General features: G+C 31.4%; 1 protein-coding gene across 3 annotated transcripts in view; it reads left to right on the forward strand.

Moving 5' to 3' along the window:
- LOC126811787 (SUN domain-containing protein 1) overlaps positions 1-12,602 on the forward strand; it is a 34,108-nt gene that overhangs the window by 10,834 nt on the left and 10,672 nt on the right. For 2 of the 3 annotated variants that reach the window (XM_050537690.1, XM_050537689.2), the window contains exons 2-10: positions 1,452-1,574; positions 1,752-1,784; positions 6,120-6,514; positions 7,729-8,109; positions 8,396-8,419; positions 10,888-10,995; positions 11,403-11,550; positions 11,845-11,909; positions 12,410-12,501. In XM_050537690.1, the coding sequence (XP_050393647.1) occupies positions 1,753-1,784; positions 6,120-6,514; positions 7,729-8,109; positions 8,396-8,419; positions 10,888-10,995; positions 11,403-11,550; positions 11,845-11,909; positions 12,410-12,501 (1,245 nt within the window). In that variant the 5' untranslated portion in view covers positions 1,452-1,574; position 1,752. Of the gene's footprint in view, positions 1-1,451; positions 1,575-1,751; positions 1,785-2,102; positions 2,125-6,119; positions 6,515-7,728; positions 8,110-8,395; positions 8,420-10,887; positions 10,996-11,402; positions 11,551-11,844; positions 11,910-12,409; positions 12,502-12,602 lie in introns of all 3 variants that reach the window. The other variant, XM_050537691.1, reaches the window with a different exon arrangement.

Raw genomic sequence — 12,602 nt, forward strand, 5'->3', positions numbered from 1 at the left:
TAACTCTGTCTCTGCTATCAGTTATTTTAACTAACTCTTAACTTGTACAGAAGGATTAGTATAGCTTACAATCCTTATCATGGACAGGATCCTTTTTATTATGTAACCAAAGATTATCCTATATAATGATTACAAAAATCTTTTATTCTGGCACCTTGTAAAAAAAAAAATTCCACCATTAATGTTGATTTGGATATTGTTAATTGTCTTATATTCTGAATTGTAAATGAATTATTGTATGATGTAAACACACTGTGACAGTAAGCGTTGTAAGACAAAGACAGGCACATCTAGAAAATTTGATTGATATTCATCATGTATTCTGTGTTAGTTTTAATAAAAAAATAAAAATTCACCTAGTTGAGAGGAGTATGAATTTCTTCTCCTGTGCACACTGACACCTGAAGCTAGCCTTTTGTTATCTCAATCTTTTTACATACTTTAAACTGAAGTAGATTTGTCTGTGGAATATTTTCTGTTTATAACCTGATGATTTGGATATTGGTTTATCACTTGACTACTTGATATATATTGATAAGATTAAAGTCTTAATATGGAGTGGATTACCAATCTGCAAACGGGTTATAAAATTATAAGACAAGTATATGTAGACAAAGTTATTTCTCTGGACTGTATAAAAGGGCGTCATACCTGTTTACATAGAATTATTAGGTCAACAGTAGTGGTGAGGTTTAGTGTATACTATTAAACAAACTATAGACCAATTTACTATATGGTATGTCAATTGGTAGTATTGGTCACTTCACTTGGTTCTTTTTAATGTGATAAGATATCATTATTTATAACTGCCAGATGTTATGCACTGTGTACTGTTATACATAGGGTGTACATGTATACAATGACAAGCTAAACATATTTTATACTCATTGCTTCTGTACATGTATGTGGCTATCTTAATAATAGTGTACATAAAGAAGTAGATACATGTGTACTATGTAGAAGCTTGCTTTATTTCATCTCTCCATCTCAATTCACTTTTCAATTGCAATAACAAATGGCGGAAAAAGAGTTTGTTTTTAGAGGCTTTTTGAAGTAAGTTTTCATGTGAAATAAATACATGTTTATGAGTTGTGACCTGAAGCCTAACCCTAACCCAACCCTAACTGCATGGCCAGGGCCTATACCATTCTGAATAATACAGATTTTGTTGCCTTAATTTAAGTAAAGCTTCACTATATTGTGGGTGTGTTAACTATCCAGGAAACATGAAATCTAACAATCTAAGTTGAGTGTCATAAATAAATAGTTATCATGAAATTTTAGTTGACTTTAGTTTAAATTGGTTGTACTCAAAATCTAATAAACTTACTGAGTTCACATTTTTAAAAATGAGTGTCATAGTGTATATATGCAGAAGCTTACTCAATATTTGAACACATACAATATGTTTTGTTTGACCTCAATCTTATGCTCCCTTTTTGTTTTTCCAGAAATAAATCGGCACAATCAGAAACAAGTTCTCAATTTAAGGAAAGCAGTTTTTTCACAAAATTGGGAAATGGTATTTTAGATTTAAGTATTGATGAGTGTTTACAAGATGAAATATTTGATATGTAAGTACTGGTACATATATTATAAAAGACCATTCTGATCAATCGTAAAATCAAACTTGTGTTGACCCTGTCTGATATGTAGTACAAAGATGATATTTGATAGGCAGACATACTAATGTACATTGATCAGCAATTTTGAAGAAAAAAATATTTTCTATTTTTTTTTTTAATTTTCAGAATGCCCAAGACAGATTATACATACGCAAGAAGGTAATTTTATTTTTTTTAAGAATTCCCCTCTCTTTATTTATCTTCATGTACATTTATCAACGTTAAAATAGTTTTAATATTGGATATTGAATGTAATACATGTATAGCAGTAGCCTATTTTTTAAAAAAATTTTGATTTATTGTACTTAGTAATGACTACATATGTGAACACACACTGATGATTGCATGGTATGAAAAATCAGTTGAAAAGTCTTAAACCCATTGCAAATTTTGTATGCTTTTATGAATATTTTTAATCGTATCAAGAATTGTCAAGCTTTTTTGAATCACAGTTTATAAAATATTTTGTTTTGGCAGCTTTTGAGTGAGAAAATATCATGTATGTAATCATATAGTTTTCCTTAATTCATTTTATTAACAAATGTATGTTTTCTAAATTCTGCTAATTAACAATAATTGATATCTAAGAATGATACAAATTGGGTTGCATTTATTTGTTTATTTTAATATTGAATATAACACATTTTGTTAAAGATATGTGTTGCTAGGATATTAAGCTTTTGAATATACGACACACAAAATCACAGTGCTTAACAGATGACTGATAGTAGTACATGTAGTTTTACTGTAGTAACTAATACTTTGACATGTCAGTACACCTTCTCTTTATACATTCAATCAGTCTCTCAAAGTAAATCTTAATCAGTTCTATATTCCTTTTTTCAACAAATCGTCTGACTATCAAATTATCACGTGTTTTGATATTCTGATAAAATATATGCTCACAATGACCGTAATTAGTGTTTGATACTGATATCATCTGCATTGATTACCAGAAGTCAAGTATTTACATCTTTTTATACGCCCACATTTTCATGTGGACGTATATTGTCATTGTCCCCCGTTCGTCCACAATTTGTTTGTGGACACTCTACAGGTCACAATTCGTATCCGTTGATTGTATGAAAAATCACGTTTTTAGCTTACAATTTCTATCCGATTTTAAAAAAAAACGTTTATATATCACTGTTACACCATAATGTCGGTTTAGTTCGAATTTCAGAAAAATCTGAACAAAACTACCGGACAAAATGACAGCTCCTTGTACGCAAACAGCTTTGAGTTTTATCTAATTTAGATATAACTTAAAATATATTTCTATATCTTGGTAGTGGTACCTGTAGATATTTACGCATATCGGAACGTAACTTCTTGAATTATTGCCAGTGATTATACGAAAAATCGCTTAATTTTTTAAACTTGTTCTCTGTCCATCTCTTGCAAAATGTGGGCGTATCTTGCATGGCAACCACTTGTTCATGCTATTTATTGAGTTTAAATATGGGATTTGGACCATTTTCATGTACCAAATCAATTAGAAATGTTTGCATAGTCTTTTTGGACAAGATTACAATACAGGAACCACTATTTTCTTCTACTTTGTTTGGATGATTGACTTTTGAATTAAACAAAGAATTGATTTCCTTTAACAACAATTTTTTGTCCCCCGCCTTTCGAAGAAAGCAGGGGACTATTAAAATGGGTTCGTCCGTCTGTCTGTCCATCCGTCCGTCAGTCACACTTTTTGGGGCACAATAACTATCTTTCTAATTGAGCTAGAATGTTCAAACTTGGTGTAGGTGTTTATTAATATTAGGTCAATGCCTTGATGGAGTTCGAAGATGAGCATTTTCTGTTTAGGGTAAGCAGAGATAAGCAATTTGATTGGTTGATGCTTTGGGACACGGTAACTTTAGTTCTAATTAAGTGAGAGTTTCGTTACAGCAATACCTTGACTAAGTTCGATAATGAGGATTCAGGGTAAGCAGAGCTATAAGCAATTTGATTGGCCGAGACTTTGGAACACAATAACTCTTCTTCTAATTGAGCCAGAATGTTCAAACTTGGTGTAAGTGTTTATTAAGTCTATACCTTGATGGAGTTTGAAGATGAGCATTTTCTGCCTAGGGTAAGCAGAGTGATAAGCAATTTGATTGGTCGAGACTTTGGAACACAATAACTCTCATTCTAATTGAGTTAGAATGTTCACACTTGGCGTAGGTGTCTATTAGGTGAATGCCTTGATGGAGTTCGAAGATGACAATTTTCTGCTTAGGGTAAGCAGAGATAAGCAGTTTGATTGCTTGATGCTTTGGGACATGATAACTTTAGTTCTAATTAAGTGAGAGTGAGGACACTTGGTGTATAGCTTTATTACATCAATACCTTGACTAAGTTCGATAATGAACATTTTTTGCTGAAGGTAATCAGAGTGATAAGCAATTTGATTGGTTGAGAATTTGGAACACAATAACTCTCCTTCTAATTGAGGTAGAATGTTCAAACTTGGCGTAGGTGTCTATTAGGTGAATGTTTAAACTTGATGTAGATGTTCATTAGGTGAATGTCTTGACTGAGTTCAATGATTAGCATTTCGAGCTGACGCTAAGCAGAGCTAATCGATTTCATCTGTCGATGGTTTGGGACAAGATAATCTTGATTCTATCTGATAGAGATTGGTGAAACTTAGTGTATGGTTTGATTGCTTGATACTTTTGAAAACAATAAATGTGCGATTAATTAATATGTGTCATCTTTTTATTTTGGGATTTAGGTGGGGGACATCAGCCTCACTGTTGGCTTGTTCTTTCTGTATTCACTGTTTTTCAGAATTTAAAATGGGTGGTTTAAATATTAAAAGATCCTGAGACTTGACACTCAAACTTAAAAATATTAATATGGACAGTAATAATTGGACTGTAATAATTGATTACATCTTGTTATAACCAGAGAGGAAATATTCTGAACCAACAGATATGAAATTGAATAATTATACTGCCAAATGTACATTATCAATGATTATCATTTATACCATATCTCAACACAAATGTTATTATCAGTAGATTTTAAAGTATTTGGTACATTTATAATCTATATGTACCAGTATGTATGTACTTAACTTTTAGGCAAGCTTACATGTTGTGTGCACATGAATAATTCTATGTAATTATATTTGTGGAAAATATCACTCTAGGGTTAATGTGAATTTAAAATAAATGAATGCAGATAAGAAAGTATTTCATTTTCAAATAGCTAATTCTAGGACATTCCTCTAAACACCCACACTTTTTATGCAAATTTTGTTAAAGTAGACTTGATTTGAAATCCCACCCTGTCATTTTTTGATTATCCATCCATGGACAAGTTGAAAAAGTAGCTGAAATTCTTTTATATTTATCCAAGATATAAGTTGTTTGTTTAACTATTCGTATAAACATAAGGAACTGACTTTGTTTTAAAAGGTTTGTAAAATTTAAACATTTCAAAAGATCCTGATGCTATGCACCTGAAAATATACTGTCTTTAGCATGGCTTATTACATGTATTTATTTACTTGTTATCACATAGCCAGTGAAAATCATATTAAGCATGAATATCTCTACAAAATATATTTGAATTAAAACTATCCTTACACTCTTACAGATAAAACTAGTGCAGCAGTGGTATAAATATTCATTTTCTGAAATACGTATTCGAGAAGATTGACAGGAACTAATTAGTGTTTAAAAAATTGAAACAAAATTGCGCTATTATGAATTAACAAATATTTTAAAAATCAAAAAGTACAATAATGCTCACAATTGTTTCCTGTTTGAAGCAGTGTTTTTTTACACAATTAGAAATAAACTCAATGTCTCAGTGATGTCCGTTGTTATTGGGTTTTTTTGTTAATTCACCTTCTACTTGTGAATATCAGGATTGTATATCTTACTAAAACTAGCATGGAAGTTATGTTTTGAAGCATGATTCATTATTATTCTTGGTTAATGATTATACTGCCTAGTCTGATACACCCAGGAAACTCACTGATATATATGTTACTAATTATGACTTAATTTTCTTATTGAAATTAAAGGCACAAGCCAGACCATTGACATAACTATTTAATGTAGAGACTGCTGTTATTAAGTAGATCAGAGGGGGTTGGCTTGTACAAAAAGGATAGCACAATTACAATTACTATTACTGTCTAACAAAAATATAGATAGTGATTATGATATCAACAGTGACCATGTTAGCTTTGAATTGTCATAACTTTAATATTTTATATATAATCTGTTATGTAAATCTATAATAATATGTGTTGGAAAAAAAAAGTTATGTCCCTACTTTTCTGTAATAGAGAAATTGGATTTTAGAAAAGAAAAATGAAAATTGTTTTTTGTAAAAAAAAAAAAAGAATATTAAACTTACTTTGCTGTTGGTTATTAAGATTGATTCAATGAATGACAATGTACTGGAGCCTACAACCACAACCACTGTTAATGTATAAAACCATATTACAATTTTTCAAATTTATTTTCTTTATTTCAGTGGAAGTTATTGCAGGGAGGCACTTGACAAACCTTACGTTAGTCCCAATATGTCTCGTAGAAGATTACACAGGAATGTAACACTCTCTCCAGAAGCCAGAGGGATATATAGTAATAGTGCAACTAATATAGTAGAAAATGAAACAACAACAACAACTACTACATATTCCACAATACAAACCTCTAATAACAGTTATAATATAGGTAGTAGTTACTTAGAAACCAATAATAGACTCAGTGAAAATCTTAATAATTCTTATAGTGAAAGAATGAACAACAGTAGAAATGAGACTGATAATTATTTATTAAATTCTAATGAAACAGAAGTTATTGATGAATATAGTGATGAAGAATCGGATATTGTTGATGATGATGCATCGTCCAGTAGTAGAAGAAGTAAGTTACTCTGGTTTTTTTCGTACAAATGGGGAATGACATGTATGCATTTCTATGAATGTTACCCTTCAGCATTTTCAAATATATATTTTTCAAGTATAAGAAAGCTTACTGTTGCTTTTCTTTTGAACTATGTGAAGCACACAATATATTTTTGTCTTAAAGTAGATGATCATTGTTTGTATTTTTTGTACAATATCTAATTTTTCACAACTTGTTTATTTAGCTTTTAATTAAATGGATTCAATTGATTTAAAAAGAGGCTCATCAAAATATTATAGTTGCCACTGGCTTGTTTTGACAATACCGCCTTTATATCGTCTTAATACTGAATGAAACTGACTGATATTCCTTTTTATACGCCCACATTGAAATGTGGTCGTATATTGTCGTCCCCCCCCCCCCCCACACCGTCCGTCCGGCATCCACAATTACTTGTGGACGCTCTAGAGGCTAAAGTGAATATCCGATTGACTTTAAATTGATACACAGTGTTTAAGGTCATGAGACGAAGAAGCCTATTGATTTTCAACGATTTCCAATAATTACTGCCAGAGTTAATACCCTTGATCACTTCAAAAAATCTTGTGGACGCTCTAGAGGCTAAAGTTGATATCCGATTGACTTTAAATTTATACACAATGTTTAAGGTCATGAGTCGAAGAATCCTATTGATTTTCAGTGATATCGGATAATTACTGCCAGAGTTATGACCCTTGATCACTTTGAAAAATCTTCTGGACGCTCTAGATGCTAAAGTTAAAATTCAATTGACTTTAAATTTATACGCAGTGTTTGAGGTCATAAGACGAAGAAGCCTCTTGATTTTCAACAATTTCCGATAATTGAGACGAACAAGTAGATTGATTTTCAATGAATTTTGATAACTTGAACAGCTAAATCCATGATATTAAATGTTCCTTTTCTAAACCTTAGCATGGGCCAAACAGATTCTAATGATTTGCTGATAATTACATAATGAGTTGTTACTCTTAATCATATTTTAGTGTATTATAAATGGTTCATCACCGAAAAAAGTAATAATATGCGATAACTCTTGTTGCTGCCTGGACGATTTAGCTGCTGTGGGCGTATGTTTCGTTGCCTGGCAACCTATCTTTATGACTTGAATTTCATATTACAGGGGATTAAATATCTCCCGAAACACCATCAGAGAATTTAAATAAATCTCAATCCAATGATTGTCTTTTTAGGATATATAGAAACCGAAGATGGAATGGTTCTAAGATCTGGCAGTCATTTACATGGAATCAAGGCAACCATAGATTCTATGGATCAACATTCAAAAAGACAGTCTGATATAATTCCTTCTTCTTCATCTAGAAAAATTTACAATCGATCTAATAATATGAACACTGAATATATTACAACCTCATCTACAGACTCCGTTAATTCATCCACTCAGTTACAATCATTGAAACGCAGACTTGATTATGAAGATACCGAATTAGAAAAAGCAGCCTATGAAACGAGTGAAAAATCACAAAATAGAAGATCTCCAAGAAATAATAATGTTGGTTCCTATAGTTCAAACAGTTCTTTAACCACTAAAAGTTCTGTTGACCACATGTATGGTAAGTCCTGTAGAAAGTATTTTTATGAAATAGTTTGGTCAGTTGAGTAAGCTTATCTTTTGAAAATACTTACTTGACATCCTTACATCCATTTAAATGCAAAGCTTTATATTTTTTCATAAAATTGCTAGAGTAAATTAATCCTCAAGCCCAAACAATATTTTGTTTCTAAATAAAGGAAAATGTTTAGTAAAATTTATCATCTGTTTTGTACCAAAATCTCTTTTAATAAGAAAAAAAAAATACATGTATATAAATACTAACTTCCTTAATATCTCTGTTATAGGTCTGGATTCTGATGATGAGTCAGGTAATTATATTTGTTTTCAGTCTTAAATACATAATCATTGATTGGCAAATATATTTATCTGCCGAGAAAAGTATATTTATTGATTAAAGTATTACATGTTGCAAGCTGTTTTAGTCGAGTATATTTTAAATCATATTTGATATTAACGCAGATACTCTTAAGAATAACATGTCACTTTGAATTATAATTAAAAAACAATGAAAGTTTTGATGGTCAAACAGATGACCTAATTATGCTAGAACAAACAAGGACCATACTGAACAAGTCATTCCTAAGAGATGCTTGTGTATGTGTCCTTTTATTCAGATCTCCTCTCACAGTCTCACACAACAACTTTTTGTCGTGGAAGGAATTATTAGTGAGCAGAAATTCGGCCGTGTATCTGTTATCATTCGTCACATCAGTCAGTTATATAGAGGTATGACTTGTGTTTTCCTTTGGCGTTCGTCACTTCCGATTCAGGAAACCTGTATTACTCAGCTATCGTAGAATCTGTATGAGCAGCCACTCCTGTTCAGCGACATCTCCTTGTAAGTAAGGCTGGGAATCGATATGAAATTTCAATATCGATTATCGGCAAGAATTTGTCAGCGATTATCGATAATAATCGATTATCATTTTTCCGGGAAAATCCGAACTTTACCGACCTGTTATTTGTGTTGATCGAGTTACAGTAGTGTTATTATCCTAGTCTAATACTGTGCCGATGTACGTGAAAAAATCAATTAATGTAAAATAATTAGTTGCTAAATGTAGGACTAACTTGAGTATTATTCTAAGTTCTGTTCTTGATTCATTTGAACCTTTTTTTATCTCCGATAAATACAAAGACAATACATGGTTTCTCTTTGCAAGTGACTGGCGATCACACAGTGTTACTACTAATAGAATAAAATAAAATAGAAGGCGTCTTTTGATTGGACAATAAAAAAATAATTACGGGCTTTCAAAGTAGAATTTTTATGATTGGTTAATTTAGATGAAAACCAAAGTAGAATTCTTCCACGAAATTACGAGAGATATAGATATTTTCCCTGGAAGTCAAAAACGTGTTTTGTATGGGCTGTATCTGACATGATTTAGTAATAAAAGCGGAGTTGATCATTAATAATACAATTAGTTTTATCGTGAAAGCAGACGATTTCTCTACAAATCAACCAAGAACAAAGAAGGGAGATAATTCTAATTTTACTATATATCACGTGCGATTGTCATTGTTCACAAAGTGCGTGACCTATTTTAGTTTCAACTAGTAATAACAACAAAAACAACGAAAATATTAAAATAATGTATTTAATCATAAAGTTTAGTTTTTTTACAATAATATATATTTAAAATGTGCCAGTTTGTAAGCGGAGGGGGGAAATAGTTGTGTTGACGTTGTGTATTCATTCATTCGTCTGCTAATGCCAGACTACGGCATGTTCAGTCATGTGAAAGTGACCGTAACTTGCCGTCAGAAGGTAAATATATCGATAATCGATATTTGAATTTCAATATCGATTATCGTATCGCTAAATAACTTCTACCGATTATCGATTATATCGATATTTTTGCACAACCTTACTTGTAAGTGGTCACGATAAATTCCCCCCATAAAAATTCTATTGTTCCATCTCTTTATTCAACGGTCACTCCTCTAACACAGCCAGCGGTCACTATTTTACTAATAAATTTAACAAAACATCGCCGTTTCAACGGCCATTGTTGAATGATACCATCTTATCGTACTTCGTAACATCCCCGCTAATCCCGTGAGTAGTAGTTAATTAAATGGACCCCCACTGATCAGGTAAAAAGAAATGTGAAAATAACTAACCGGGGATTATCTGTTAATTAAACTTTTGTTTTATTAAACGATTAACCTGATGATTGTTTTCACACGTAACAAAACATTATTTGATACTGATTGAATAAACTAAAAGTACCAACGAAGCCGCAAGTTTTGTCACAATCATCTAGTATCTCTTTACCATTGCCACGTTGTTGTTAAACAGACATTTTAGCGCCTCCTATAATATTACATACAGAGTTACATCCCCTGTAAATCGGGGACAAAATCAGAGATGTTTTTTTTTTTGTTCATGTGCTTTTTTGATAAAATAAAATTAATTCATCGATTTTCTTCACAAAAATGGATAAATATTATCGAATGCATCACAATGATAGAAAGTAGTATCGAAGGTTGGTACAAAATGACCAGTTATCTTTGAGATTTGAGTAATGAATTTTCGTTCCAAGCAAATTTCAGCGACGGCAAAATTTACCGATGCAAGTATTGATATTTGCTCCCGATGCATCCAAGCGTAAAATGTACTTGATGTCAGCACAAAAAAAACACCGAGATTTTATTAAGAGGCCACTCCCGTTAAGCGGTCAGTCGTGAAAATTCCCTTGGGTGGCTGCTTAATGCAGATTCTACTGTATGTTATAATTATAAGGATCTTAGTATAAGTTGTATTTTGTAGATGTACATGATGGTAATACTGTGTCTAGTGGTAGTTCTACATGGAGTACCGATACAGCTAATGAAACTATTACAGAAACTGTTATTACAACAATAACCACAATATATAGTAAGTTAACATCAAGGTTGTGTTGATAAGGGTATATCTCCTGTACCATGATACACAAATTTCTCATGATATTGTTTCATCCCAAATGTCTCTTCTGAAAGTTTTGTGATATATTCTGTCACATGTAAAAATAAAGAATTTTCTTATCTCGTTTTAGGACATCATAATTAAGAAAGACATTTTTGGGGAAGTGAAATACTTTGGAAATGATTTGTCATTTTTCTTTACTACTCTAGAGTTTACTTGATATATTTCAAATTAGATGTTGATTTCCAGTTGATTGTAAAAAATGGCTATATAAACATTTAAATATCATTTTTTCTTGTCCGATTTGTATAGAGTGGTACTTTGAATAACTCTGACTTTTGAATAAAAGTTTTCTTTTGTTTTTGTTTTTTTTTTTTTAGCTTATTTTACATACATGACAGAACCATTGTATGGTCCTATTGTAAAAGTTTTAGGACCACCAGTGCGGACATCATATGAATGGTTGTGGAGAAAATTTACTACTTTTATGGCATATTTTGTATTGCTCGATTTTTGGATTTTAAGAAGGTATGTTGTATTAAATTGCCCTTTTTTTTTTTAAAGTTGGAGGTAACCTGTGATCACAATAGAAATGACTTCAATTTGCTATAATAGATAAATGGTTTGTCACATTGTGGTCAAAGGGAAGATAACCTTTTGATTTATTTGCTTTTTTCAAATGTATTTGATGGTTAGATCAAGGTTTCCTGACCTTATCTTTGCATGATTGTCTTGATGGGAAAATTTCTATTGTGGTCTAAGGGGAGACAACTGGGTTTGAATAAAATATTGTCTTATATAAGTTTTCTTTTCTTTATTTAGACGACAGTTTTGCTGTATTTGTGTTCCACTATTATTATTACTTCTACCTTTACTCTTGTTTGGTGGTGAGTAACATTGTTCATTTTGTTTTATTTTCATTTGTGACTATGCTCAGGACTACCACCCAAATTTGGTGGAAATTATGCCGATTGTTCATTTTGCATTACTCACAGAGGGCAAGCCTCTATTGTTATTCAAAGTCAATGCTACGGAAAATTTTCTCATTGCTGGATTTGGCAGATTACTCCAATAAGCGATGTTTGAGTTGTCAGTCATTACGAAATGTTCCTCTGATATCTGCTTCATTGTTATCCAGTCTTATGAAAAAATGAATTAAACTGATCAAATTGCTACAGTATCATGAGGTAATTAGTATTTCTTTAGACTGTCGACCAGTCTGCATTGACTGTAGCTTGTGTAGTTATAACAACTCTCTATTAACAATCTGTGCATATATTCAAATGATAAGTTTCTCTGATATTCAGCTATTTTTGGTTGAATTCTTTATTACTTCATACATATACATAGTTTACTTTACATGTTAATCTTACATTATTTATTTTAGGATATTATGGAAAACAGATGCTAGCAAAATCTAATATACTTCCTTTATTCTGGGTTCAAAGGGGTACCACCGAACAAGTAGTAATAAATAAGGTAAAGTTTGATCAAATTTGGTAAACAATGACATTTTTGAGAATAAGTTCATATATCCAAAATTTCATATGGAATAAGTTCACATATCCAAAATTCACATG

Source organism: Patella vulgata, chromosome 2 (genome assembly GCF_932274485.2).
Source record: "Patella vulgata chromosome 2, xgPatVulg1.2, whole genome shotgun sequence".
Taxonomy (NCBI): domain Eukaryota; kingdom Metazoa; phylum Mollusca; class Gastropoda; family Patellidae; genus Patella; species Patella vulgata.